The 27178-nt window shown below is 46.9% G+C and overlaps 9 protein-coding genes across 9 annotated transcripts; 4 read left to right on the top strand and 5 right to left on the bottom strand.

Moving 5' to 3' along the window:
* Positions 1-195: 195 nt before the first annotated feature.
* DFL_001792 (mitochondrial 54S ribosomal protein uL13m) lies at positions 196-931 on the top strand (the record flags this gene model as incomplete). Its single annotated transcript, XM_067630468.1, has 4 exons — positions 196-216; positions 279-408; positions 483-716; positions 783-931. The coding sequence occupies 4 exons, from the start codon at positions 196-198 to the stop codon at positions 929-931; spliced, it is 534 nt and encodes a 177-aa protein (XP_067493109.1).
* A 441-nt stretch (positions 932-1372) lies between these two features.
* On the bottom strand, positions 1373-2422 carry DFL_001791 (uncharacterized protein; the record flags this gene model as incomplete). The annotated part of the gene is made up of 3 exons (XM_067630467.1): positions 1373-1494; positions 1566-2316; positions 2390-2422. 3 exons carry the CDS (start codon positions 2420-2422, stop codon positions 1373-1375), a joined length of 906 nt encoding a protein of 301 aa, XP_067493108.1.
* Positions 2423-3369: 947 nt separating this feature from the next.
* On the top strand, positions 3370-8329 carry DFL_001790 (uncharacterized protein; the record flags this gene model as incomplete). The annotated part of the gene is made up of 16 exons (XM_067630466.1): positions 3370-4331; positions 4395-4597; positions 4658-4824; positions 4889-4994; positions 5050-5132; positions 5193-5280; positions 5336-5469; positions 5527-5907; positions 5966-6393; positions 6449-6553; positions 6614-6665; positions 6735-7027; positions 7087-7165; positions 7242-7781; positions 7842-8005; positions 8071-8329. The coding sequence occupies 16 exons, from the start codon at positions 3370-3372 to the stop codon at positions 8327-8329; spliced, it is 4044 nt and encodes a 1347-aa protein (XP_067493107.1).
* A 1983-nt stretch (positions 8330-10312) lies between these two features.
* Positions 10313-10778, top strand: DFL_001789 (uncharacterized protein; the record flags this gene model as incomplete). The annotated part of the gene is made up of 2 exons (XM_067630464.1): positions 10313-10638; positions 10736-10778. The coding sequence occupies 2 exons, from the start codon at positions 10313-10315 to the stop codon at positions 10776-10778; spliced, it is 369 nt and encodes a 122-aa protein (XP_067493106.1).
* A 769-nt stretch (positions 10779-11547) lies between these two features.
* DFL_001788 (uncharacterized protein) lies at positions 11548-13273 on the bottom strand (the record flags this gene model as incomplete). The annotated part of the gene is made up of 4 exons (XM_067630463.1): positions 11548-12389; positions 12455-12840; positions 12911-13151; positions 13228-13273. 4 exons carry the CDS (start codon positions 13271-13273, stop codon positions 11548-11550), a joined length of 1515 nt encoding a protein of 504 aa, XP_067493105.1.
* Positions 13274-13494: 221 nt separating this feature from the next.
* Positions 13495-14007, bottom strand: DFL_001787 (uncharacterized protein; the record flags this gene model as incomplete). The annotated part of the gene is made up of 2 exons (XM_067630462.1): positions 13495-13625; positions 13926-14007. 2 exons carry the CDS (start codon positions 14005-14007, stop codon positions 13495-13497), a joined length of 213 nt encoding a protein of 70 aa, XP_067493104.1.
* A 1167-nt stretch (positions 14008-15174) lies between these two features.
* Positions 15175-18228, bottom strand: DFL_001786 (uncharacterized protein; the record flags this gene model as incomplete). Its single annotated transcript, XM_067630461.1, has 5 exons — positions 15175-15185; positions 15241-15588; positions 15675-16922; positions 17010-17912; positions 17973-18228. 5 exons carry the CDS (start codon positions 18226-18228, stop codon positions 15175-15177), a joined length of 2766 nt encoding a protein of 921 aa, XP_067493103.1.
* A 706-nt stretch (positions 18229-18934) lies between these two features.
* Positions 18935-20289, top strand: DFL_001785 (uncharacterized protein; the record flags this gene model as incomplete). Its single annotated transcript, XM_067630460.1, has 4 exons — positions 18935-18962; positions 19029-19126; positions 19180-19588; positions 19685-20289. The coding sequence occupies 4 exons, from the start codon at positions 18935-18937 to the stop codon at positions 20287-20289; spliced, it is 1140 nt and encodes a 379-aa protein (XP_067493102.1).
* Positions 20290-22016: 1727 nt separating this feature from the next.
* DFL_001784 (uncharacterized protein) lies at positions 22017-24513 on the bottom strand (the record flags this gene model as incomplete). Its single annotated transcript, XM_067630459.1, has 3 exons — positions 22017-22064; positions 22126-23409; positions 23470-24513. 3 exons carry the CDS (start codon positions 24511-24513, stop codon positions 22017-22019), a joined length of 2376 nt encoding a protein of 791 aa, XP_067493101.1.
* Positions 24514-27178: the final 2665 nt, after the last annotated feature.

The raw sequence follows: 27178 nt of genomic DNA, 5'->3' as shown, positions 1-27178 counted from the left end.
TTTGCTTGTGGCGCTCCAAACTACAACTCTCAACCCGAGAAATTCAGATACCGACATTATCGCATGCGACAACTTCCCGTCTACTAGCCGACATGCATCTCCACATCATATGCGATTCTCATACATAATATATCAACTCAAACCCGTATCACCCGAAGGCCCACTTGAAGGGAAGAACCAAACCACACTCCGACCATGTCGCAGGTTCTTGGGCGAGTGAGTGACCTTCTCACTTTCGCTACCCTCCTAGCGTCAAGCTGATAGTTCAATTTTCATAGACCAATCTCGCCTTCTCGAGAGCGTGGCATGTCGTTAATGTCGGTGCTGATCCGCGAAGTCTTGGGAGGCTTGCAACTTCTATAGCTGTTACTTTGATGGGCAAGCACAAGCCAGTATACCATCCATCGAGTACGTTCTACCATACCCCATCAATCGATGCTCTGCGTGGAATCATGCTTACTAAGTGCATCCGGCTCCAATAGATGACTGCGGAGACTATGTCGTGGCAGTTGGTTGCAATGATATCCGACTCACCGGCAACAAGAGGGATCAAAAGATGTATTACAAGCATACGACACGACCCGGGAAAGGGTTTAAACAGATGAACATGGAGCGAGTTTTTCAGAAATTTGGGGGCGGTGAAATCCTAAGGAGGGCGGTTAGCGGGATGTTACCGAAAAATAGACTGAGGGATGTGAGATTAGCAAGACTAAAAGGTGAGTTTATGGGAGGTTGGTAGTTTCTGTGGGACAATACGCTGATTCTTGTTCCAAAAATCTTAGTCTACGAGGGACTGCATCACCCGTACAAGAAGAATATCGTGGTCATGGAGGCGAAGTCGAATCGTAAAGGGCCGAATGGCCCGACCTATGGACCCGTTGAAAAGACCAATAATGTCTTGGAATCAAGCCCGGCAGCAGCGACAGAGTAAAATTAATTTGTGTATACCGGTGATACGTCTTTGTACATATATTTTAAATTTTTGTTGGCTTTATGGGATTATGAAATACACGGTATATATCCGGATCCATGGCTTCATTTTCCCATTGAGAAGCTCATTATATATCTGGGACCATGGTTTTGCTAATATAATGGAAACTGTAGTACTATTAAGGAGAATAAGATGGGTTTTTTTAATTTGTTTATAATTATATCGTACACAACAATGATTTTACTAGGAACAACCCACCAGATATAGTAGGATAGACTCAACAAAGCTTGGAAATGGAAGAAAGTAATATCCTGGGAAAGGGAAACGAAATCCTGACACATGAAACGCCAGTACCTATAACATAAGAACAGAGGCCCATGTTTGTCTATGAATCTAAGGGCACAAGTTTTGATATATTTGCAATTCGAAGCGTCCAGATCCCTACAACTTGGAGGCCAACTTGCGAACAACTCGGCACTTGATCAGACCGTTTGGGCCAGATTGAGGAGCGTAGACCTCAGCATCCTTCCCGGTGTTTTTGAGTCCCTTGTGCCAGCTAAGGTCTATAATGATAATACACATTAGTATGCTATGGTTTGACGAACCACGCGACTGCATGGTACCGGGGACTTACCAATCTCAAAGTAGTGCTTGTTAGGCAGAGCGTACTCAACAGCTTCAACGCCAGGGGCCTCAGCCAAGATCTTTTCACACATCTTATACATAGTTGCCTGGACACTGGCACTGTTATCCTCAGCGAAGATTTTGAGGGTAGTGTTTCGTGCGGCTTCGAATGTTTTGTCAAACGTGGTGGCATCGGCTTTCACTTGGGCAATAGACTGATATCGTTTCCAGGTCCACTGAGCGTCAACTTCTGTGCTCAAGATGCGATCCCATGTTTCCTTAAGCGTGGTATACTCGTCTCTATGGAAACCGTGGAATGCAGAGCCGGTGCTCTTGAGCACAAGGAGGCCACCGATCTTGGATGTGATCGTGAATCCTTCGTTTCTGCGGAAAGTGACCTCAACGTTTCGGGTCTCGTCGCCGTCTCGCAAGAAGGAATGCGGGTGAGGCTTTCCATCAATGTTGATACGAGTCCATCGGTGAACAATAATGTTGACGTGAGCAGCATGGATATGGCTGTACTTTGTTGGGAAGTGAGCGGCCAGGATGGCACCATACAGCTCTGGAGGGTCTACAGGATTTTGCTTGGCAAGAATGTAGATAGTGTTTTTGACGGTATCGGTGGCCACTACGGGTTTGTTGTCAGCCTCAGTGTAGGACGTCTCGATATCCCCTTCCAACAAGCAGCAAACGGTCATCTCCGTGACCGTCTGTGTTTGAGTCTTTTCATCTCGGTGGACTTTGTAGACGCGGACATTGTCCTGCAATAGTAGGGTTAGTATTAATCTGCGATGGAAATTTAACAAGATATTCTCGAAATGGCAGCTTTGGTACCTTTCCGTATCGTGCAGCAGCTAGGGATGCCATTGCTTCGTAATAATGCACAGGGATGAGTTTATGTAATAAGGAATTATGATGAATCGATAATCTAGGAACTCGAACCGCGTGTATGCGTCGAGATTAAGCAATTGCAATTAAGTGCTGGAAGGAAGCAAAGAGACGTGACAAAGCAACGATATTGAGGGAAATAATAGGTATGGTAAGTGTTTCTAGAGGTTTTCGAAGTGCACGAAGAGATATCTATATATTTATACAGTTCGATGCAGCAGTAGCAGACGGCGCCTTTTGCATAGAGCGTATGGTACCTTGGTGTTTTAGTTTAGTGCATGTATGGGTAATAGCTAAGTTAGTTTCGATTGTGAAAGACCTTCCGGGCTCTTATTTATACCTAGCCGGGAGAGAAGGTGATCATATCATGATTGAAATTCTTTTCACGGCAGGAAAGGAAATTCGAGATAGATACTAGATAGCTGAAGTTACGTAGCGCCGTGGAGGTCACCGAAAGGTGCCGACTGATAACATTTTGGTGTTCGTTCAAGTCCGTGGTTCTTCGGCCCAACAGGCGATCTCCGAGATTCCTACTGGTCCCCCGTACAGCCACCGTGGCGCTGATTTGGCTGCTATTGTGGCTGCTATTGTTGGCTAGTTGTGGCTGGTGTTTTGCTGACTAAGGAAGGAAAGGATGCGCCTATTTGGTGCTATGCTTGGACTAACTGCACCTGGCATCCACCTACCAGCTGGGCCGACGATGGTTTTCGAACCAACCAACTAACCAACCAAGCAGACACCGTCATTCGCCCGTTCATGTTCATCGTCTTGAAACATCGTACCTCCCCGTCTTAACTGTATTTGGTCTTTTACAAAATTCCCCATTCAATTGGGTCCACATTCTCCCAACGCGCCGTCCGTTATGCCTACCTAACCCCAGCTATCGCTATCCTTAACCCCGCGAATGATTCGATATCAGTTCGACGATGCTCAATATCAGTGAACAAAGAAGCAGCATGAGCGATGATAACAATAACAATATTCGAGTTCCTGGCCAGCTTAATACCCATCTCCAATCCAGATCAAGTGCCATCGACTCGCCAGTTCTTTCCATTCAACATGGGGGTAGTAACGCGATGCTTACCCCGAACGTTAATCGGGGGGCCAACATACGATCGAGCTCCACCATTCGCCCAGTTCCTGGTAATGCTGCTTCGATAGGACCGAATGCCGTTGAAGGCCCTGCTAGTTTTAGCTCGACTGCTCGAACTCTGATCTCGGCCCCGCTGTCGTCTACCTTCACGACCAATTCTCCGATGGACGTACGAAACGGCCAGCTAGAGTCTCTTGAGAAGAAACTTGCTATCGAGAGAAAAATCCAAGCCGGTGCCGAGAATCTCCTCCTGGTCTTGGACTCGAAAAAACCTAAAGATGCAAAAAAGGCTAGGGCAGAAGCCGAGCGTGCCCTTAACGAAGCCAATGTCAAGATTGACCAACTAACTAGTCAAGTTGACATCATTCACTCCCGGAATCTAAAGCAACAGTCCGAATCAAGGACCCGGATGGCTAGTAAATTTCGTGGAGAACCTCTGCTACCAGTCCCACCTGGAATTGCCACCCCAATTGGAACCTCTATCAGCGAGGAAATATTGTCTAGTGAATCACCAACATGGTCGTTATCAGAAATCCTCCAGTCCTTAGAAGAGAGAGGGCAACGCCCAGAAATCTATGTCGAGAAAGCCAATACCCTTGTCCACCTCCTCAAACGGCATCAGTCTCTCAAATACGACTTGGAATGGTCTGCATTTGGGAAACGGGTGCAGTTCATGTTAACCCACGAAAGCCGCGAGGTAGTATCTGCCGGATATAGGGTAGCCAGGTGTTCGATTGCCGATATTCGATCGCTCCAAACAATTAAAGAACTTAATACGGACATCATCGTAATTAAGTACGTTATACATTCTCGGATGCCCTTGTGAAAAAACTCGGAGAAGCTAACAGCTGAATAAAGCTCATTAGCTAAAGATCACACGAGCTCCGATGCTCGCTCCAGTGTTGAAAGGGAACAGGCCCTTAAATTCGTGCGTGCCTTCCTCGAAATTCCCGGTGGGGCAAAAGAGATATCGAGAGGGGTTGCTAGAGCCCTTGTTTCTTGCGCAGAGCAGAGTGACGACCGTCTTCGGGCGATGTGCATAGAAACTCTCGCAGAAATCCGTAAGGCTTCGTTGGCCTCTTTCCCCACGAAGCTCTCTACTAATCTAATCTCTTTTCCAGTCATCATTGAACCTGCATTGGCAGTTGCAGCTGGTGCGGTCAGGATATTAGCGCAGGTACTCGCTGATGGGCCTGCCGAACTGTCTGATTGTATCGTCGTTGCCTTTCTTTATCTTCTTGACATGCCAACGACAAGACAGTATATTCGGCCTGGCCACGACCTTGAGGTCAGTAGCCGAAACCCTACACTCCCCGGCGTTTGACTAAGAGATCTGACAACGGCTATTCCAGATTGTTTTCTCTTCATTCACAGATTCGTATGCCAAGGCCGCAGTAAGCGATGATAAACTGAGGTCCTGCGCAAGAGTAATAAGTTCGGTGTTTAAATCTTGGCCAGGTATCTTTAGAATCTTCTCGCCGAGCTTGAATTCGGCTGTACTAACAAGGTGTAGGTGTTCTCGCATTGTCGATGTATGACTTACGGACAGTTAAGTCGCTGGTGGAATCTCTGAAGATACCTCATATTGGAGTTAGGGTAAGAACCTTCACCTACCTAACCACTAACCATTAGTACACCCTTCTAACATAGTCCCAGGATACCGTGTTAGAGCTACTGTTTGACATTTTTCGGATTAAGCCTCCGTCATGGTCCTCAACTTTCCTCGCTGGAAGACGACTAACTAGTGAGATCCAAAAATACCGAGTATGTGCTTTGTTTGAGAGCTAACCTTCCACTAGCGTACGGCCGTGTCGCAAATATGAAAATACTTGAGCCGACTTTGCCAATCATTGAAGACAAAGAAAGGATCAATCTGGTTGACCATTTCAACGCACTTCTCCTTGCCATATTCTCTGAGTCTGGCCTTCTGGACGTAAGTATCCCTGGGAACACTCTGCACTCTTGTAAAGAGGCCGCTAAGAGGGAATAGTCTCTGTTGATAATACTGGAAGAAGAGGACGGTGATCCTACTATCGTGAGGAAGTCCACCCTCCTTGTTGGGGAGATCTTGAAACTTTCAAATCGTCTCCTACCCCGAGATCTCAACACTCGGTTACAAATGCTTCCAAGTCTATTTCGTTGCGCTTCTCAGTTTGATAATGTAGCGAGGAAAACGGCCACTTCTGCTGTGTATCAGATCGATTCTTTAAACAGAACTCTCCTACGAACTGGTAACCATGGGGGTACTCATGCGACCCGGCAATCTTTAGACGATGGAAGCGGCTCCGCAAGGCAGGTGGAACAAGTCAAGTTGAAACTTAATTTGCAAATCGACGAGCCCCATTTCCGGAGTCTTATCCTCGACTCTCAGGTATACTCATTCGCAGTTAATCTCTGCCTGATGCCATTTACTGATAGCGCTATGTTAGATTCTCACAACGAAAAATCACACAAAATGGAAAATGGACGCTCTTTTAGAACTGGTTCAAGGCTCGTTGTTGAACCCCAAGCGATTAGATGAGGCGCTCAAAGGAACTAAGTTCCTAAAACGACTGATGTCCTTTTTCCGGCCGTTTAAATATCGGTTTTCGGAGGTCAAGAACACAAAACCAAATCTTCGACTTGTTAGGTTAGGATGCTCTCTCTTCCACACCCTTCTTCAAAATCCTGAAGGGGTCAAATACCTTGCGGACCATAAAGTGCTCCGCCAGATCGCAGAATGCTTAGCCCAGTTGGATCCTATGAGTGGGATAACATCCCCGGACCCTTTGTTTTCTAAGGCTAGGTTGCAGGAAACGCTCTGTTCTGGTTATTTTATGTTCCTCGGCGTTCTTAGTACAGACTCTAATGGAATCGCGTAAGTTGATCCTGTCCGCGTGGGTGCTTGCTATCTAATCTGATGCCTGATATAGAATGATGGAACGGTGGAAGATGTTCAACATGTTTTATCATATTAGCGAGCTCCGAAGTAGAGATGACCTTATGTTCAATTTCATATCGGCGATGGACTTCACGACGTAGGTTTTTTAACCCCCACCACTCAAAGCGCTAATTCTCTCTAAAAAAAACATATACAGTGATGGCCACCCTCGCATTATTTTATCAAAAGCCCTTACTACGGGCCCTCGAGTATGTCGAAAAACATGGGACTTGATAATTCAAGTTAGATATCGCCACTAAACCCGGGTTTCCATATAGGCCGTGCGTTTATTTGCGACAAATCACTTGCGCAGCTTGGTCGAGGGTTGCCGGAGGCCCCCCCCGAATCCTCTAATGCCTCCAAGTATGGCGACGACAAAGTCAGCGGAGACGTCACAATGGGCGATCCGCCTATTAGTTACACAATTATATGACCCTGATGTCGAAGTTTGTAAAACCGCTGTCAAAATACTCGAGGAGTCATGCAACGCCAAAACCTCACTTGAATACGTGGTCCAATGTCGCCCAGCCCTTGATCATTTAGGGGAAATTGGCGCACCACTTCTGCTTAGGTTTGTCTACAGTCTTTCTTGATGCGTCCTTGAAACTTATATTTTTGCCTTATTGGCAGGTTTCTCTCAACATCTGTGGGTTACCACTACCTCAACGAACTAGATTATATTAACCGTGAAATGGATGACTGGTTCCACGTAAGTTATTGCAGCTCCGAGGTCGAAGGTTTATGTTCGTGTGCACAAGGGCTGTTGTATTAACTGGTGGGCCTAGGGGAGAAATGACGTATACGTCGACCAGGTTGAAGCGTCCCTCGCTCGTGCTTTTGCTGATGGCGAGAGATCTGGAGCTACTCAAGAGCCAACCTCTTTTCCAGATGCGGATTCTATTGGATATGTTCCACCCCATTTCTACCGTGAACTCGCTAAAACCGAAGAGGGATGCAGATTGCTTAAGGAAAAGGGGCATTTCGAAGAGTTTGCAATGTTCGTGAAGGACAACGCCGATGAATACGAAGACATCGAAATCGTTACTAAGGTCAAAGGGTGTTTGTGGGCCATCGGCAACATTGGATCGTTACCCTCCGGGGCACCCTTTATTGAGAATTCCGATATTGTGGAGGATATAATCTCCATAGCCGAAGCTTCTAAAGTACTATCCTTAAAAGGCACAGCGTTCTTCGTCATTGGGATGATCTCCCGCACCAGTACCGGGCTGGAGGTGCTGGATGGGTTTGGTTGGGATGCTAAGGTTACTGACATGGGTGAATTTCTTGGCTATTGCCTTCCGAAGAAATTGGACAGCTTGCTTTCGGTAGGCCCCAGCTTAGTCACAAAACACGAATTGATAATGGACTAACACTAGTACACCAAGCTTCAAACCTGGGATTTCACATCTGGCGAAACAAACCCTAGCGGACGAATCACTACCTACTCAATCCTTGGGGTTGATGAAGCACTTCTCCAGAAGCTTCTCATAGCAATGACGAACCTAAGTAACCATATCCTAGCAAACGAGGCTTCGAGAGAGCTTGTGAAGTATGGAAATTGGAATTGTTTTTGTATTTCGAAGCTAGCTGGCTAACAAAGAACAAAACAATTAGGTTGAAGCAAACCCACCCTGATTTGTTCCAGTCTCCTGAGGTATATTGCCAAGCCTTGCGGATTCTGGAGTCCTATAGATACCGACTGCCCGTCAGACGGTTCATACTGGAGATTTTTGAGCGAAAATGTGTCGATACGGTTGTGAAGGCTCCACTTAAAACAGGTGGATTGAATGGCACTGTGTCTGTGGCGTCTAGCCCGCCGCCGCCGCCTCCACTTCCACCTCCACTTCCACTTCCACAATTGAATATTTCGTGAGTGAAATGATCACGAGTTTCCCATTCATACCATTTATTCATCGTACAAGAGGGATTTGTTCATTTTTATCTGTGTAGTTTACCATTTTCTTATTTTCTTATTCTTCTTATACACATTGCAAACATATTTCCTTCAGGTTTCACATCGTTTGGATGCATGCATGTACATATACCTTTTGGCTTTGGAGGTTTTCTTTTTCCGGTGGGATATACTGTCATGTTTATATTTTCCGGCGCACAGGAGTTGAGTAGGAGAATGAGGAAATATCAAAGACGTCATGATCAGGGCAGATCACGGGTGACCGGGAATATATATACCCTGGACTCAGGCAGGGATCCATCCCGAGTCAACGGTCCCTGCAAGCCATGTTAAGGAACTCCGATTTGCAGCCAACTTCACGATCAGTGTGCGTCAACATGTTACCTAAACAATTGCTCGCACACGCCATACCATTGCGCTAGCTCACTAAATCGATTCTCCATATAAAATACCGCATGCATGTCTACAAACACCGTCACCACCCTCTCAACCCATACCTCAATATAATATATTCAAGATATATTATATTAGGTAATTTTCGATATCGATTTCCATTTCAAATTTAAACATCCAACTACCTCGGCCCTTCCATCGAGGGCGTTTGCATTATCTAAACCTCTACACACGAGGATAGTCATGGCATTTTGTTGCCCTCGCTGAATGAATGTCGATTCGAATACCGAGCCGAGCGCCTCGGATCCAGCGCATTATCTCGAAAGCATTACGGAAAAAGATGTAGACGGGAAAGCATCTCAAACGGAACTCGGGTCAGAATCTGGTCTTTATGGTGATCTAAAGCTTCGAGGATTTGTGCGCCTGCTCCAGTGCGAAATCTGCCACAGGATTCTTCAGCAGCCTCTCACGCTGCCATGTGGAGAAACACTCTGCCGTTCCTGTTTACCTTCCGTCCACGATAGAAGGAATATCTCATATCCAAATCAACCAAATAGAAGGAAAGGATTTGTCTGCCCATTTCAATCATGCAAAAGGCAAGAACACTCCCTCGCGGACTGCAACCTGAACATAACTCTTGCGAATATCCTCACAATGGTCGACACAGTTTTATCCGCCAACATCAGCGCTTCACCGGATAGGTATCTGCTGGCTAATGGGCACTGGAGGGAGCCGGACACTGTATTACCAGACTTTCGCCTACTCGGATCATCGGCCGGCTTATTAGAAGCATATAAATTGGCGCAGAAGGGCTTTTTGCCGTTCGACTCTGATTTTCCTAACCAGGTTGATGGACGGCGATTCTCCGGAAAAACGAAATCATTGGAAGAGCAGATATTGCCGAACCTTCTTTTCAGCATTCGCCCTGAACTTGACTGCCAAGTCTGCTACAGCCTTTTCCGATTACCCATAACGACCTCGTGCGGCCATACTTTCTGCGAGGGCTGTCTCAGACAGGTTAGAGACCATTCAAATTTGTGTCCATTCTGTCGTAGATCGCTCTCTCCTTATCAAACCGTGGTGGAAGAGAAAGCCAGCCGACGTTTGAGAATACTGCTATCGAATTTATTTCCCGAAGATGTAGCAGCCAGAGACGAACAAGCCGCAGAAGATGCCCAAAATGAAATACATTCTGTCCCGATCTTCGCTTGCGCCATGACATTTCCCCGGGTACCAATGTTCTTACATATATTTGAACCTCGATACCGGCTGATGCTCTGGAAGGTCATTAACAACGGGAGCAGGTCTTTTGGTATGGTTTCTCATCGACGGGGTTCTATACCATCGGCGGATGGAGATTTCGATGCACCATTCACTAGATATGGCACGATGCTCTATGTGACCAATTTACAAATGTTTCCGGATGGCCGGAGCCTAGTAGAAACTATTGGGACATATAGATTTAAGATCATGTCATACACATGGCAGGACGGTTATCCCATGGCTAAGGTAGAAAGAATTGAAGATATAGCATACGCAGACGAAGAAAATATGGAGGCAACAGAACGGATGCTCCATGTAACCCCCGGGGACGCCATAACTCTCGCTAGTTTATCTCATCTATCAACCCAAGAACTACATCAACAAGGGCTTGAATTCGTGAATTCTATGCGAAATAGCTCGACTGGTTGGTTTGCGGACAGAATTCTTAACACCTACGGACAACCTCCACAGGACCCGGCCATCTTCCCTTTCTGGGTCGCCACGTTACTCCCTGTCAATGAGAGAGAAAAATACTTGGTTTTGGTTTCTACCAGTGTCCGTGAGCGGTTGAAGCTTGTTACGGTTTGGATTTGGTCTATGCAGCAGCGTAGTTGGTATGTAACAATCCTTGTCCACAATTGCTTCGCCCACTTTCAGCGTCCTTTCGCGAGGAAATATTGGCCCACGAATCTGTTAATGATTGAATACTAGGTTATCTACAGGCGGACTCGGTGGTTCTTGTATCGTCTCTTAAGCAGGCTTCCTACTATCGGAATATTTTTCGTAATAATATACATTTTTTTCGCCAACCGACAAGATGCCACCGAACGCCAAACTGTCGTTTCGGATGACCTGTCGGTTTATTTCATTGGAACCATTATCGCAATTATTGCTACGGCTACGGTTTTCTCTAGAGCCCGATATAGGGCTTAGGTCTATGTTCGTTCCTAAATCCACTGGCAGTATAGTGTTTTTCCCCTTTCAAGCGCTGAATCCATGTTTATCTTGGTTGGATTACTGTTTAGCTAATATCCGCAGCGGCTAAGACAGTGGCGAGTCTAAAGAATTGAACTTAAGAGTTATTGAAGGTATAGGTATAGGTAATATAATTAATTATTGAGCTATCGGGCAGTTAGAGTACTTATGTATATACAATAGAAATAACGGTGATTTCCGCGTAACAAACCTCGCACTCGAACAAATAAATTGGAACGAACATTTCAGTTGTTGTTGTGTCTAGCACTCGTCATGAAACCCGTATTCTCCAAGGGAATCTGGTAGCTAGATAGGAGAGAAATTATAACAAAGGAATCCCAAACGCCAAGCCGATTGTATTAACGTGATTATAAAAATACCCCAATGAAACGCCGGCTAAGTTAAGACGAAAATGCGGTCGATTAAATAGTTCGACCGTAGGTGATGAAAGTGTTGAAAAAAGGAACGTCGTTGAAGATATAATCGAATAGGTAGGTAATGTAAACGGATAAAGTTAAGATATAAAGAGGGAGATGGAGTTGGCCAACTCAATGCTTGAGTTTGACGTCGTGGAAGATTCCCAAGTCATGCTGCGAATCTCCACCCGTATATGGCTGTGCCATAATTTGCGGAGATTCGTCCAATTGAGGTGTCGCGTACATTGGTTGTGGGCTAAAGGTCTGTGGTGGGTATTCGCCTTTGTAATAAGGGTCGATATATACTTCCTGGGGAGGTTCTGGAGGTGCTGGAGGAATGGTGAAAACCCCAGGAACTTCGTAAATAAAAGGTTCGTAATGCTTCGTGTCCTCCGGCTCTTGGAGCTCGAACCCATCGAACCCATCTGCAGCATGCCGTGCAGCTGCCACCTGTCGCCTCTTGGATTCTTCTTTATCTTTCTTGCCTATTCCCATCTTGTGTTCCCAAAGTTTGATGGCACCGTAGCCCAACAGATAGACGGCGAATATGATAGCAGCAACTCCGGAATAGATAGCCGTTGGTGGTAGATTAGCCTTCGCAAGTGGGAGACCAAGGCCGCCGTTGACGATCCCCATAATGATAGCAGACCTCCCTAGCCAGATGTGAGCGTAGGAAAGCCATGTTCGCTTCCCCTTTACTTTGAACATCATATGGTGAGACGCTCCAAGGATGACCTGAAGGAACAGTAGCACCATAACAACGACACCGATAAACTGATGCGAGTATAGAAAGTGCGACTCGAGAGTAGCGCTTGCCATTACCCCAGTAGCTAATCCCACTATCGCCAAGGAAAAACTAAGTACCTGCAGGGTAATGTGAAGATAAACTGCCTGTCGAATTGTATGCCTAAGCAGGCGAATGATGATGCCACCCAAGGGAAACAGGACGACAAATGCGACGCTCATGACGACCGCTAAATGAAATGAGTTAGCCAACTATGTCGATAGAATAGTCTCGGGTTGCAAGGTTAGGACATACCATGGGCTATAATGTAGTTCTTCCGCTTCTGGACGAGCTTGTTTGGAACGGTATATAGAGAACCCGAGGCCTCAGGATCCAACGGTATTGGAGCCGGTGGATTTGGGTCATCGACCACAGCCACCGTCATGTCGAGAGTGAAAATGCCATAAGAGTTTTCATCATGTTGCTGGATATCTTCTTGTAGAGAGCTACTCTCAAGATCTTGAGCAGAGTTTTGGGCCCAAATCCATGTCGATGTCTGACTCGTAATATCCAAGTGCCCACCGGCCCATCTTTTGCAGTTATTACATGTAAAAAGTGCGGTCATTTGGCCGTCTACTATACCGGATCCTTCCAAGATGGAAACATCAGTTTGAGGATAGTAGTGCGGCGCAACTTGTCCACTAGAGTGAGAATAGAGTATATTAGCGAGATTATTTTTAATGAAGAAAATTGAAACATGAAAACCCTTACCTGGACAACCTTGGGGACACTGTGACGTTGGCACTAGCGGTTCCGGGATATATAATAAACATTAAGGAGCCGGCCATCCTATTCCCGATTCCTATTGCTGTCCAACCTTTTGCCGCGGCACCAGTAACTCTAATGAGCATATAACCATTATCGTCACGAGCAGTTGTTAGCGGCATGACAACAGAGGCGCAAAACTTTCCAGCTGGGTCACAGTAATTGGCCTGCGAGCACACAAGCCTCACTAATCATAAATCAACCGTAGTTAGCTCGCGTACAACGTATATAACACCAAGGCTGAAGATCAAGATGCATCCTACCTAGGTGAGATAGAAACAAAAACAAGATGTACTGGAACAGCCGCATTGTGAAATACACTCCGTTTGACGTCTTGAGCGGAGTTTATTTTTATTTTATTTTATTTTACTTTATTATATTAGTTATACCGGACTGGAGCAGAAAACGTCGAATCGGGACACCGACACATGGGAGGAGCGGTCGAGATGTGTTGCTGCGGGTTCCACAAGACTAACAGGGTGTTGGGACTCTGCGTCGGAAAATGCAGAACCTGTCGGCCAGCGACAAAGTTAGAGAACGAGGTCTATGCGATGTCCCTTGATAGTTCTATCAGGGGCCCTCGGAGCTTTCCTTGTAGCTGACGAGATGAGAGGGATAAGGGCGGCGGCGGTTGGTTTTGTGAAACGAAGGAAATCAAAACCTAGTGCGCCGTCAGCTGCGGGTCGATTGAATCGAATGGCAGCCGGCTGTCAGATCGGATCCCAAAGAATAAAATATCCACCCTCCAGACAAGAAAAATGTCTGAAGCATACAATGGGGATTGTTGGGGTACTTGTAGTATTACAGCCGGGCTTGAGGTGAGGGAGAAGGGACGGTGCAGAGAAGGAGGAATGGAACAGCTGACTTTGGACTGATGGTCGACACACCAGCTCTGCAGGTTGCCATTGGCTGAGCGGTTGGTTTGGTGAAAACGATAGTGCCCTCTGGGCATAGCACTTACGGCGAGAGACAGGAAAAGCGGGACATGGGCATGGACATGGGCATGAATGCATTGGTGGAGGAGGAAGTGGACAATGGAGCATTGTTCCTCCCAGCAAGTGCGAACATCAGCAGTGCCTCCAGCCAACAGCAGTCGATGGTTAAGCGCCGTGTGGCCTTGACGAGAACAATCCGGCTGATGCCGAATCAGCCGTGCTTTTTGCTTTTTGACAAGCCCAACATCTTGGGCTTCCGTGGATCGAGCCAATGGACGAACCAATATGGACTTTTGATTATTTATCCGGAAGGGCATGGAGCTTGAGAAGTTCGTGGTCGAAATATCTGCTTAAGTTATTATCAAAGTTAGCGAGATAAGTGCGCCATCTTTCTTGGTAGACCTTGCCCAAGCGCTGTGGAGATTTATTCCCGACATCCATCCTATAGTTTTTTTGAGAGCCAGTCCAAGGCGTTTAGGTTGAACAGCTTCCATGATGGGCAATCGAATTTTGCTGTGCCCTTGCGAAAGAGAGAGAGAGGAAGAGGGTAGGGAGGAAGAGAGCCAGAGCTCTGGGTCTATCGTGGCAAGCGCCAACAGAATAATAACCTGCTCAGAAGGGATATTCTTCCCTTGATTCTGGCTCGTGGCCTGTACCTGCGCGAAGCCTAATGCACATTTGATGCACGGTTTGTCATCGACTTTCGTTGGCTCGTGGGGATTTCGAATCGAAGGAATGGTTGTTACAAGCTAAACCGCACCGAGACAGCCGTTGCGCAGGGATAGGGTTGACGGAACATTTCGCCACGACCGCACGCTGTGCCACGAAATCGCAGGCCAGACATTACCATATAAATCACAACAACATTTTGTATAAAAATCGTGCCTAGATGCCAACAGGCTGCTGGAGGAAAGAAACGGCTAACGAAATTTAGGGGAGTGGTTTTCATTCTCTAGATACAAAACACTGAAAGGCATGTGCTGTTATGCATATACCAACAGGAAAGAAACAGGTAATAGACGGGAAAGATGGATAAAACCCAAGGGCAATAGTGTTGGGCTTGATGAATGCGGTGAGAGATGAAACCAGGGATAACGATTTGCTGTTCGCTGCGCATGTGGATAGAATCGAAATGTTATGGTTGGAATGTTGTATGGAGGGGCATACACAGTGAATCGGATCCAGCGGAACAACAGCGGAAGTAGAGGTGCTCACGAAATAAGTACGAGGTGAGGGGGAGAATCTGAAAGAGAGAAAGAAGAAAATACACCCAGCTCATCGTTCACCTAAAAAGTTTCAATTAATTTCCATGGGGCTAGTGTTCGATAGAATGAGACTTACCAAAGAAGATAAAAGAGTCAATTCGCAAGTTGATTATACCAGAAACGGCCATGGCTTCTTGAACATCGGCTTCGGTCGTATCCAACCCACATCCTTGAAATTCCGTCCCTTCGATGACTAATTTCTCAAGTTGGCTCCAGTTGGAGGCGCTAGATCCAAGTTTTTCGCAAACTGGAATATATCTAAGTGTCAGGTTGACGAGGCACGATCCAAGTTTGGAGGCGATTGCCTCGCATAAGTGGGAGTTGTCGCCACTGGTGTGGCATTCATTGGTTTTCGCTTTTAATCCGGTAAAAACGAGAGTAGCAAGACGAGGGTTTTTGAGGCTCATTATAGCTTTAGCTAGGCCTGTTTATTATTGTTATAATTATGATTATTAAAAAAACAGTCAGTCAACGCTCCCCAACTCCTATAATTACCTGATTGAAACAAACCTTTTTGGGAGACACCAGGGCAGCGTTCAATTTGCAGAGTTCGGAGTGACGGGAAATTTGGCAGAACCTTTTCGAGGAATTCGTCGTGTATGGGAAAATCCTTGAAACCGATCGACGTGAGCAGAGCTCCCTGTATCAGGAAATCTCCGGGACCGATGAACAGTTTTTTCCATTCGACTGGACGCTCGTGGCTGGTTTCGAGTTTGAGATGCTGTAGATTAGGGAAACGGTTAACAAATTTCCCCAAATTCTTAAAGTCGCTCTTTCTTGGGAGCCAATCGTCGAGGGAGAGATCGGTAATTGCGTTGTGGGCTTTGGTAAGATACGAAAGGGACTGCAAGACGCCCGCGAAACTAGCGTTAAGGCGTGAAAGGTTTGGGCAGACCGCAATTATCAAACTCAGGCAATTGGCTGACGTAGAAGTCGTGTATCTCTCATCAACCGCTCGTGGAATACCTGAAGGTGTCCATCCATCAACCGACAGGAAAGGAATATAAATTTTGACTTCTTTAACAAGCACCGATAACTCAGGGTACTGAGCCACGCACTTAGCGAACTGCCTTAAAGCTCGAAGAGAAGTCATTGGGACGGATCGATATAATTCCGCTTGACATAGAGATCTCCACCGATTATTAATCTTGCGGATGGAATCTAGTTGGAGATTTCGGTTCTGAAGCGAGGATTCTTCATCGTAGACAGTGGGCATGGATTTTCCGGTGGAAATATCTTCGCCTTCGAGCACCATGCGAATAATGGTCGAAATTATTTCGTTTGGGACATTTGTAATCGGTGATGTTTTTTTCATCTTCCGTTCCCTGAGCCCTTTGCCAACTGGTTTGTACCGTGCATTATCCGGCTTAAAAAACGAATTGCTAGGGATATTCAACGAAGAAAAGCTAGCAGTTGGCGATTCGGAGGCTTTGTCGGCTTCTGTAATATTGAGGCTTTCAGACTCTGAATCAAAGTCCGATGGAGTTCTTATCAATTCATTCCCGATTTGAGACCCTGTGGTTATCATTAATGCAGAAGCATTCTTGTATCTAGTGGCTTCTATTGGTAATTGTGTGGCTCTACTGGTAATAGGGTCTTGCTTCCCTTCGGGGGTTTCGCTATTTGGTAAATTCCTGAGCTCCCGAAGTTCCTGTCTCTGCAGTGCTTCTTCAACAGTCACGGGGTCCACTTCACTAGCCCGTAAGATTGCTTCCCAGGTAGGTATCAGGGGGAAGGGTTTTAAGACACGGCGAATTTCTTGCTCTTCGGTATCAGTAGCGTAGCCCTCCGGGCAAAATTTCGAAACATGTCCATAATTCCAACATTTAAAGCAGACAGGCTTACCTGTATTGCTTTCTGGTCGTTGGCGTAAAAATAGTTCCGATATTCTATCTCTCGGGCGCTGTGTGGCTAGTAGTGGTTTCTTCGTTTGGGGGACGTCAGAAACCGGTTCCGGTGGCACAATATGCTCTTCCCATAGAGATGCATGTGTCGGAGTCTCATTTGGATCCCAAGAGGTATATTCAGGGCCTTTTTCGGTGGGGGTATCCCAATCAGGTAGCTTTCCGTCAGGGTAGAGGGAGAGCCGAGCGTCCGTTGGGTGTGTGGCTTCCCTTCTTTTCTTTGGTTTAGGTTTAGCTGGGGGTTTGATCAGGTCGTCGAACTGGAATATCTTTGCGTAGTACTGTGGATTATTTCGGATCATTTCCTGCGCGCTTGGACGCGGTACAGGGGGTTCCCCTACCATCTCCAATAGTCCGCATAAAGGGCAATTTGGGACTGTCCCTCGGCACTGTTCACAGTAAGTAAATATCCTGGGTGGTTTCATAGCTTGACGGTAGGCGCGCGAGTCAAATTGATTTGTGCTTTTGCATTTGGAATCCATGTTTGACGGGCCACCTGCATGAAGGTAAGGCCCCATACGGATGGGTTCTTCAGCCCGCGGGCCCTTAGTAGTAGATGACCAGAAGTGCTTTCCCAGTCGGCGGTTTTTTGTGTCAGGTTCTGAAGCTTCCTTACGATCAGAACTAGGGGGTGTGATTTCCTGAACATGAGTTCCGGCGCGAGCCCGGGGGATGGTCGGGCCAGCTCGCTTCTGAAAGGATTCCTCTAACTGGGTGAGAATGTCTTCAGCAGTTTGCTTCCTGGTCATCGCATTGCCATTAGATGGCACTTGAACGCCACCCGATGCCGAGGATGAATTATGATTTGAGGCCCTACCATGGTTAAATCCTCTCGGAATTCGCCCTATGACAATCAAAAATTAGTTCTGTGTGAAGGAGTGCTCTGGATTTCTTGATATCTTACTGGTGGGGTTTTGGCGAGAAGTTTGTGGGAAGGACTTTATTGACGATGCAAGAGAAACGGGATCGTTGGGTGCTAAACAAAGCCGTTTCTTAAGTGGATGAGGTTGAAGAACAGCATCTTCAGGACGTGCGGTTGGCGCCGATATGGGAAATGGAAGGTCATCAGACCACCGCTCTCGTTGGCTTCTTATGAAATGTGACTTTTTCATTGCCGGAGGAGGATCGCTCCGATTCCCTAGACTAGCTCCAGAGACCATTTTGCTCTAGTTGGTGGTTCAAGTCAGCAGATATTCATAAGAGGCAGGATATATTTTATATGTCGTTGCTTTGACTCTTACGGTGGATATGATGAAGGTGCGTATTTAGCGACGCACGACGCAAGGATCAAGGTAGAAGCCGAAGTGTTGGATTCGGCTGTCTTGCTTAAAGAAGGATAGTTGAGAAGTAGGGGAGAAGTGGCGAAGTTAAGTACGGAGTGCCTAAAAAGTATAGAGTATCCGAAGCAAAGTGAGGAGTTTGATTGAAGAGAGCGGGGAAGGAAGAGAGAGTTGTAGATGAGGGTAAGATGTTTATCTAGGATAGTTGTGATGGGAGGTTCCAGTGATGAGTTTTGACGCGTCGGGAGAGAGTTGGTTGAAGAAGGGAGAGAGAAAGGAAGAAGCAATAGGTTGCTGAGCTAAGTTGGGTGAATTACGTTAAATCAGATGCGTTGATGAGGCTGTCATCCTGAATGGGTTGTGTTGTTGTGTTGTTGTGTTGCGATGTCGTTGCCGGATTGTGGATTGTGGCTGTACCGCCCCTGTGTGACAGTGGCTAGATGTGGCGTTGATTACATAATCCCGCAACAGCCGGGTATACAAGCACCTTTGACTAACGTAGCGCCAACCCAACTTACAACTGCGACAATTACCAGCAACATCATCGCGATCTATCTAACAAACACCTCCATAGAGGCCAACAGCTATGAACTCACTCAAGTCAATCGCTAAAGGTGCTATCTCCTATCTTCTTCGCTCTGTATTACTGGTGATTAGTCTAACATCAATAAATGGCCCAGGCGGATGGCACCCGGACAAATCCTCAAGCTCCTCGAGCTCGAGCCATAGATCTGGCGATAACGAACGCTTCAAGAATTTCAAGGGCCTGCAACAAGTAGTAAGTAGTTCAGTGTGTAATATATACCAGCCATTTTCTGACAAGCTGCGCAGGCAAATTGGACAGGCCACGGCACAAAGAGTGGATCTCAGGATCCTTCCATGGTCACCACTCGGCCGCTCACCTCTCTGAAAGACCCTTATTCCTTTGGCGCACCACCTAAACGGGATCCAAAAGCTCCACTCCCGCCTCCGACCCAAGGATCTGTTCTTGGTGGCGAACCTGCACCGACTGTCCCTGAACCACCGGCCCAGGAAGAAGAGACACCTCGGCCTCGAAGTTTTCAAGTGAACACAACTGGCCTCAGCACTTTAGGGCTCCCGGCGCCTCCCAAGAGGTCGCTTGGAACCACGTCAGGCCCTTCCCCTCCGCTGTCCGGTCGACCTACCCCTCCACTTCCGAGTCGAAGTCAACCGCCTCCTCTCCCAGGTCGCCAACCGAGTAATTCTCTCAGTACGCAAGGTAAACCGCCCAGTTTCCCGGATGTCACCTCTTCTACTCTTTTAGCATCTAGGCGACTTGGTCAAGCAGGGGTATCGGTTCCTGACCTGTGCATAGGCACCGAATCGCCCTCGCGAAGCGTACCCACACCACCTTCCCGTGGAACGTCTCAGGCTTCCACCACTTCTATCAGTGAGCTTTCCGGTCGGTTTTCCGGGCTAAAGGCCTCTTCGGCATCTCCCTCAGCTGCTCCTTCAGCGGAGACACCTACTAGCGGAACAACTTGGGCCCAGAAACAAGCTGCCTTGAAAACGATATCCCAAGCTCGGAAAGACCCGACGAGTGTGTCCTTTTCAGATGCGGCAGCGGCAGCGAAAACCGCAGACAATTTCCGCCAAAGGCATGGGGATCAAGTCGTCAAAGGCTATCGACAAGCGGAAGCAGCAGGGCTTGTGGATGATCCCGTCCGAAGCAAATTGGTTGAGCATGGGACCCCTAAAGACGGACCTCAATCTAGGTGGGGGGACGCAACCTCCCGTTTTTCGAAAGCCAGCTCGACATACAGCGCGGATGTATCTAATACCACCCAAGGAGGCTCTAGTTCTCTAGGATTTGCTTCCATAGCTGGGAAGAAAAAGCCGCCGCCGCCCCCAAAGCCCAAGGCCCTAGAAACCCCTAGTTCACCTCCTCCGCCAATACCTTTGAGCACAAAGCCAAAATAATTGTAGTTTGGCTGAGGCAATGCTTGTTCGACTTCTTATCGAGTCGTTGTCGATCTTACCCTAACTCCTGAGTAGTTTCTCCTAGTTATCCTTTATCGGCTACACCTTATATCTGCTGGTAGCCTTCGGTATTTCTATACCCCCCTGCCGCCTCCCTTCTTTCCCTTTTTCGGGCGTTTGTAGATTTTGGCGGTGTCTTCCTTCCTTGGTCGATTGAATTGATGTATTGCCAGGCGAGTTAGTATACAAGAGCGTTTGTGGGACACTGGTTGTATGAATTTTGCACATAGTATAAGTAAAAATAGAAAGAAAAAAAAACTACTCATTCATCACATACCTATTGCTGTTAGTATGGAGGATTGTATCCGCATCTACCCGGATTGCAAGGACTTTGATTCTACGGCGCAGCGAGATCTACCTCCCATGAGCAGTTGTCGTATACTCTAAGATCGATTTTGGGTAAAAAGCTACGCAAGACGTAAAATTGTTGTTGGCTCAGAGGCCTTACACACATTAGTATTCTAGTCGTGAAGACGTGCACGTGTTTCCGTCCGGAATTTAGACTTCGAGGCCAGCTATATAAGATATCCGGAATTACATTTATGCGTGCAATGGCGAGCAACATTCTCCAAATGAATTAAATTCCCATTAAAAAAATTGTTATTCTGGCTAAGCAATGCATCTCTCTGCAAAGAGCTATCCCCTGGATCTCGCCTTAAGTATGATCCTAGGCGATGGATGACAAAATTAAAAAGGAAAGGCCCTACCCAATTGCATTACGATTTTAGCGTGCCGGCGTATTTTTGAGGCCGCAATTGCAGGTTTGTATATTCAAGTCAGACATCTATAAAAACCGAAGAGGATTTTGAGCATTACAAAGTATTCATGCATAGCTACGGCTAGCCACGAGATTAAGTCTTACATAAGTGGGTGGACTTGAGAGTTCTGATTGATCGATGTAGGATTCTTGAATTAAATCAAGGAGATATATCATTACAAAAATATCTGTCCATGTTTCTACCCGTATTCCAACAAGAATGACTGCAGGGAGTGCTAATGCAATAGGGCGCGAGACGGAATGCTAGTGATTAAAACAAAAATCAAATTATTAAGAAAAAGGAAATCTTTTTATAGCAGTCCAGTGTGAAAAGAAAAGAAAAGAAAAGAAACAGAAAAAAAAAAAAAAAAAAAAGTTAAAAGAAAAACTCCCCTCAATGACAAAAGAAACCAGATTCGATGGATTAAAAGCGCGGTATGAAGAATGCGAACACAAAGAAAGAAACAAGAATAGGAGAAAAGGAGTTTAGTTTAGTATGTGATTATGAGATAAGAAAAATGTATAAGGAAAAGGAGTGATAATAACTGTACAGTTCGATATTAGGCTTGGGGTCGAGGTAGCCTAGAAAGCGAGGGAAGCGAGAGAGCGGTTCTGGCTGGTTCCATTCTGTTGGAGCAAACTGGAGGGTACACTGTAAGAAAATTATGCAGAGTTTGCAGATGCTGGACATGATACTAAAATAATGCCTAAAGGGGCCTGCGAGCATTGAGTGGAAGGAAGAAAACTGAGTCGCTGAGAAACGTATAGCGGTAGTGTGCTGGTCATGAAACATCTCGAATCACCTTTCCTGAGTTGGAGGTACTAAAAGGGTCATAAAATAGGATGCCCTGAAAATTGGTTGCGCCGATTCCGTGCCAATGTAAAGCTAGTAAGTTGATAGGATGGGTCATTAAAAGAAGTGAGTATAGACTCTAGAGCTCTCGTGAACCTCCATTTCCTATAGACGGAAGGTTAACTTCGATAGGCGCAGAGAAAAAATGGCGAGGGGAATGTCTTACCATTTTGAATGTATTGAGCTCTTCCTTAATTTGCTGAGCTAATGCAGGTGTTAACTTGTTGCAAGTGGAGATTTCTCCTCGTCGGTCATATTCCCCACTGGTCCACGTTTCATAGAATGTCAGCTTTTGGCTGAAGGATACGGAGGCCTTTGCTTTAGTGATTTCCTGATTCGTGACGGGTGCGGAAATTGCACTCGAAGAAGGACTCTTTGGGACCGTGTACTTTGGAGCTGTGTTTGGTGTGGGAAAATAGTCCTCGTTTGCCTCCTTGCTATCGGGAACATCTGGGGTGGTAGGTTGCGAAGAGATCATGGGAATCTGTGGAAGCTGCAAGTCGACAGGGAGCTTAGTTGTGGGCTTAACCACCGGAGATGAGCTACCAGGTTGTTTAAGGATCCCCTTCTTAACAGCTGCCAATACTTCGGCTCGTTCCTTTTCCCCACCGACTATGCTCCGTCTCGAAGCAGCCTCGGTAGATGTGCCCGGCTCCTGTCTTCCGGCATCTAGCGAATTGCGTTCCAACTTGGGGAACCCAGTTCCGCCTCCGGTATGTTCCAAGGGGCTTGCATTTACATTGACTCTCTCCCTCTCTGCCTCGACAGTAACCATGCTCACTTGGGCGGTGGCTGGCTCTACAGTTGCAGACACGGTAACCGGTCCTGACGCCGCTTCAACACCAACGACGGATTTTGGCCTGAAAAGCCCGACAAAGCTTCTAGATCCTCGCTTCATCCCCTTGCCCATCTTTCTCAACATGACAGATGCAGAAGAAGCGGTGGAGGAAATCGAGAGATTATCTGTGGAACCGGAAAAGATACCACCTTGATTATTGGAATAAATTGAGTTTCCTAGTCCACCGGCTTCTTGCCTCTCGGCTATCTTCAGTTGCTCCGCATCTTCTCGTTCCTGCCTTAGGCGCTGTCGGTCTTCCGCGCTCAAGGCAGCTGCCTGCTTGAGTTCTGCGGCGCTTCCAAACGAAAAAGCTCTGCGCAGCCTCGACTTAAACCCTTTACGCGATTCGGCTTGCAAGGCAGCTAGTCGGTCTGCAGCAACGCTGCCACCCGTCCTTGGCCGCACCGGAGTTATCTCTGGCTCTGGCTCTTTAGCCTCTTCCGGCGTGTTTGGATCGGGGCTCATCGTCACAGGCTTTGAGAGAGGTGACGGGTTGGCAGATCTCTTTTTCGCGTCTAGGGCACCACGAGAACCTGAGGTCGAATCACTGGATGGATTCTGCTTTGCAGTAGGGGGTGAGTTAGTAATTTGCTGCTGCTGCTGCTGCTTTACCTGCACGAACTCATCAGTAACAATTCAAACCGAAAAAAAAAAAGGGTGAAGATGACTAACTTTCTGGGTTTGTGATCCATTCGAAGAGTTCTTAGAAGAGATACTATCGGAGCTTTCTCTACGATGGAAGGGGTTCGCAGGTGGGGTGAATGTAGCGGGAGATGAGTTCTCCGTAGCAGGAGACCTTGGTGGAGTTGGTTGAAAGAAATTCGGTTGATTGAACATGAAAGGATTGCCGTTATGTAACCCGCCAGCGGAGTTTCCGACCTGTGTATTGAGATCAAAAGCACCGATCGATCTCCTTCTATCCATCAACTCCTTTTGCTGAAGCTTGCTGCGAGCATTGGTTTGCTTCAGCGCCAGGGAGTCGTCCTTGCTAAACGCTCGGCCCCCAGTCGCATATACTGGCTTCACACCCACAGCTACCGCCTCGGCATAGGTTCGACTACCAAATGCAGATGCTGAGGTCGACACCGACAGAGGTAGCGCTGGGCTGCTGCTAGCTTTCCCGGGATTGCTATAGATGCTCATGTTGGACGTAGCATCCACCGGTACCTGAGACGAGCTGTCCCCGCCACCATGGCCAGAGCTTTCCGATCGCTTCGCATTCCGGCGGTATCTATCTGCAGATGGCCGTGCGGCTACTGGCTGGACCGTCGGTGGATGAGAAGAACCGGCTCCATGCACCGTAGCATTTGGCCTTACATTGCTTTGTGTCTGTTGGTGTGGGTTGAAGGTCGCATTCGATGGCGTTTGTTGGACAGCAGTATTGGCATGTGGGCTGGGCTGTCTTTGTCGCGGTTGGTTATCAAAACCTGCGCTTGCTCGTACCTCCTGCTTGTTTGGCTGGAATTTTGGATCGTTCGTCGTCAGATTGGGAGTCGACTTGAAGGCATATGGAGCGACAGGAGCCGTAGAGATTCCACGGTAGCCGTTTATTACATTCCCACCGGGCTGGGCTTGAGGAAACGACATATTCCGTTGGAAATTGTTATGAGGTTGAGTATTGAAAGTCATGTTGTTAAGTGATTGGGAGGCAGAAGAGGGGATGACTGGATGGGGTTGAAAGCTATTTGTCGTAGTGGATTGGACGAGGGTTGCCATTATAACTCCGGGTGGTCCTTAGCAATTTCAATCTTCAAGGCGACGTACGGAAGGAAAAAAAGGTATACTGTGAAACGATAGTAAATATATGTCGATGTATATAACCCCTCCGGTGTATATCTATATCAAAAATGGGAGGGCTCGAAGGAGGAAAGAGCTAGCTTAGTCAAACTAGATCCAGTTAGTGTTCTGATAGCGAAAGGCGATATCGAAATCATAGGTTCCAAGGAGAGTTCGTTGTTCCTAGCTTCCACAGGTTCAACGGCGCATGCACTGTCATGGGAGACTAGCGGCCGGACAGCTTGGACTTACAAGGAAATAAGAAGGCTATGAGGAGGAAAGAGCTGTGGAAATGCAGTTTTTCTAGCGACCACCACCACCACCACCACCGTTGGAGGGAAGGGATTGGAAGCCAGAAAGGGAGCGAGCTAGAGGGGAAAGCCCAAACCCGCTACGAAATCTTAAGGCTGGCGCGTAGTTACAGATTCATTGACACAATATGGCACCTGTAGAGGCAACAAACGAGGCAATGGACAGACCCCGGCCCAAGCAAGAATAAGCTGTCAAGCCGCGAGCGAGATGACAGGCTGAGGCCGATGGGAAAAACTAGACCCTAACGGGAGGATATTATTGGTGATGGATAATGCAGTGAGGTTATGGGAAGTACGTATGTGATGATGCTTTTTCTTGGCAATGAAGATGAAGGGCGGTGGAAGCTGGAGTGCAGTGTTATTGCTTGCTGATGCGGAGAAGGAGGTTGTGATGTTTTGTGGTAACGTTGGGGTGTCTCAAAACAGCCGATGCCGAAGGTAGCAATGGAGAGAGAGAGAGAAAAAAATAAAGGGAAAGAGAAAACCTTTCGAGAGAAAAAAAGAAGAGAAGGAAGATTAAGAATAAGAAGAGTGGGGATGTTGGTAATATTGTAATTTGGAAGAGTGCGGTGGGGTCAAATATCAGAATGACTACTTAATAACAATATGCACCTACCTGGTAATGGGAATTGCAAGAATGCATACGGTATCACCAATTCCTGCTCAAAACACCTGTTGGACGAGTCGCCCTGTTCAAAAGCCTTCGGAACCTACAACCCTTTAAATATATATATATCTGCGCCCCTTGAACTTTTTTTGGTTTGTTTGTGTGGGATCGAATGATAAAATCCGATGTTGGCAAGGTTTTAAGTGCGGATATTGTCCTTTGCCTAGGAATGGAACGCGAGAATAAATCCCAAGATAGGACTGGAAAGGTGTATTGACGGGAAAGACTGTTCGAATTCTTAGATATCGAGATCTAGCTGGCTTGGTTGTATGCGGTATCAAATTAGGGGGAGTGTGCGTTATGCTCGAGGGTCGGTCACTAATTTGAATTTGTCGGCGAGTCGGCCTTTTTTTTTTTTTTTTTTTTTTTTTTTTTCGGAAGTCTACGAGAACGTCGCTATTTTGCACTGCTACTATTATCGATGGCAGTCTGTGATGACGATAGTACTCGACTGATGCCTACCTATGTCGTCGGAGTAAGGCTTCGGCGTGTACGCAGAAAGGAAAACAAACGAGTGCGCCGGTACAAGTGGGAAAAAGGGGTGAGAGTGGGAACGAAAGGCGATTTCGAGAAGTGAACGGAAACCGTAGAAAAGAGTAGTGGAAATTCGACGCTGTCGGAACTCCTGTTGAGAAGGAAGAGAATAGGAAGAGAAAACCCCGAAGAAGGACCTAAAGAGTGAATGACACAAAAATGCAATCAAAAGGGCGAAGCCAAAAACATAATATCGAGGATGCTAATGCGTGGGAAAGCCGAGGTGGGTTTGACCGGGGACGATGCAACCGCGATACCGACAAGCAGGGAACGAAAGAAATCGGGGGAGATCGAGGAAAGAAGAAAAGGAAGGAGAAGGACAGGAAGAAGAAGAAGAAGAAGAAGAAGAAGAAGAAAGGACGAAACTACGCAGGTGGCATGTGTAGGTGGCGACGATTGTGGGAAATGGTTATTTTGGAGTCAAGACGACAGGCGGAAAGAAAGAGAGAGAGAATAAAATAAAATAAAATAAAATAAAATAACTAGCTGGGGTGACAGCAGGATTAACGGTTAGTGGAGGTGGAGTATGGAAGAATGGAGATGATCTGATACCGCTGCGAAATGGCAATTGAAGAATTTCTCCCTCCTTCTTTCTTCTTTCTGCCAGGGACCCGAATTCCGAATTGAAGGGACTCCATGGCCAACCAACTTGGTCTGGCGTGCACAGCCCGAACCCAAAGCTGTTGTCCCCATTCAGGGTTGAGAAATGAGAGGATGGCTTCGACAACCATCAATCCATCCATGGCCGGATTGGCTCTTCAAACCACATGCTACCTGCAGAATACACAGTACAGTACCTACATGTACTTACTTGCCTATGTAAGCACGCGTACTGTGCTTGCCGTGAAAGTCCCCTAACCCCTCGACTTTTCGACCTTGGCTTGACATACATGCCACGGCCATGGTAGGTATTCATACACACTACATCCTCTGCACCCAAACCCGTGCCAATTTACCATCAATTGCCCCTGGTCAAACCCACCTCTAGCACGCAAGCCAAGGCACGCAGGTGCCCAAATTTGGATCTTCGAGAGATCGGTGACAGGAAAAAAGGGGATGTCCCGGCGCCCCAACTAAAAGAGCAAGTGACAGT

The sequence above is a fragment of the Arthrobotrys flagrans genome, assembly GCF_004000055.1.
Source record: "Arthrobotrys flagrans strain CBS H-5679 chromosome Unknown unitig_3, whole genome shotgun sequence".
Lineage (NCBI taxonomy): Eukaryota > Fungi > Ascomycota > Orbiliomycetes > Orbiliales > Orbiliaceae > Arthrobotrys > Arthrobotrys flagrans.
Note: the sequence above shows the minus strand (reverse complement) of the source record. Positions and strands in the feature narration are given on the sequence as shown.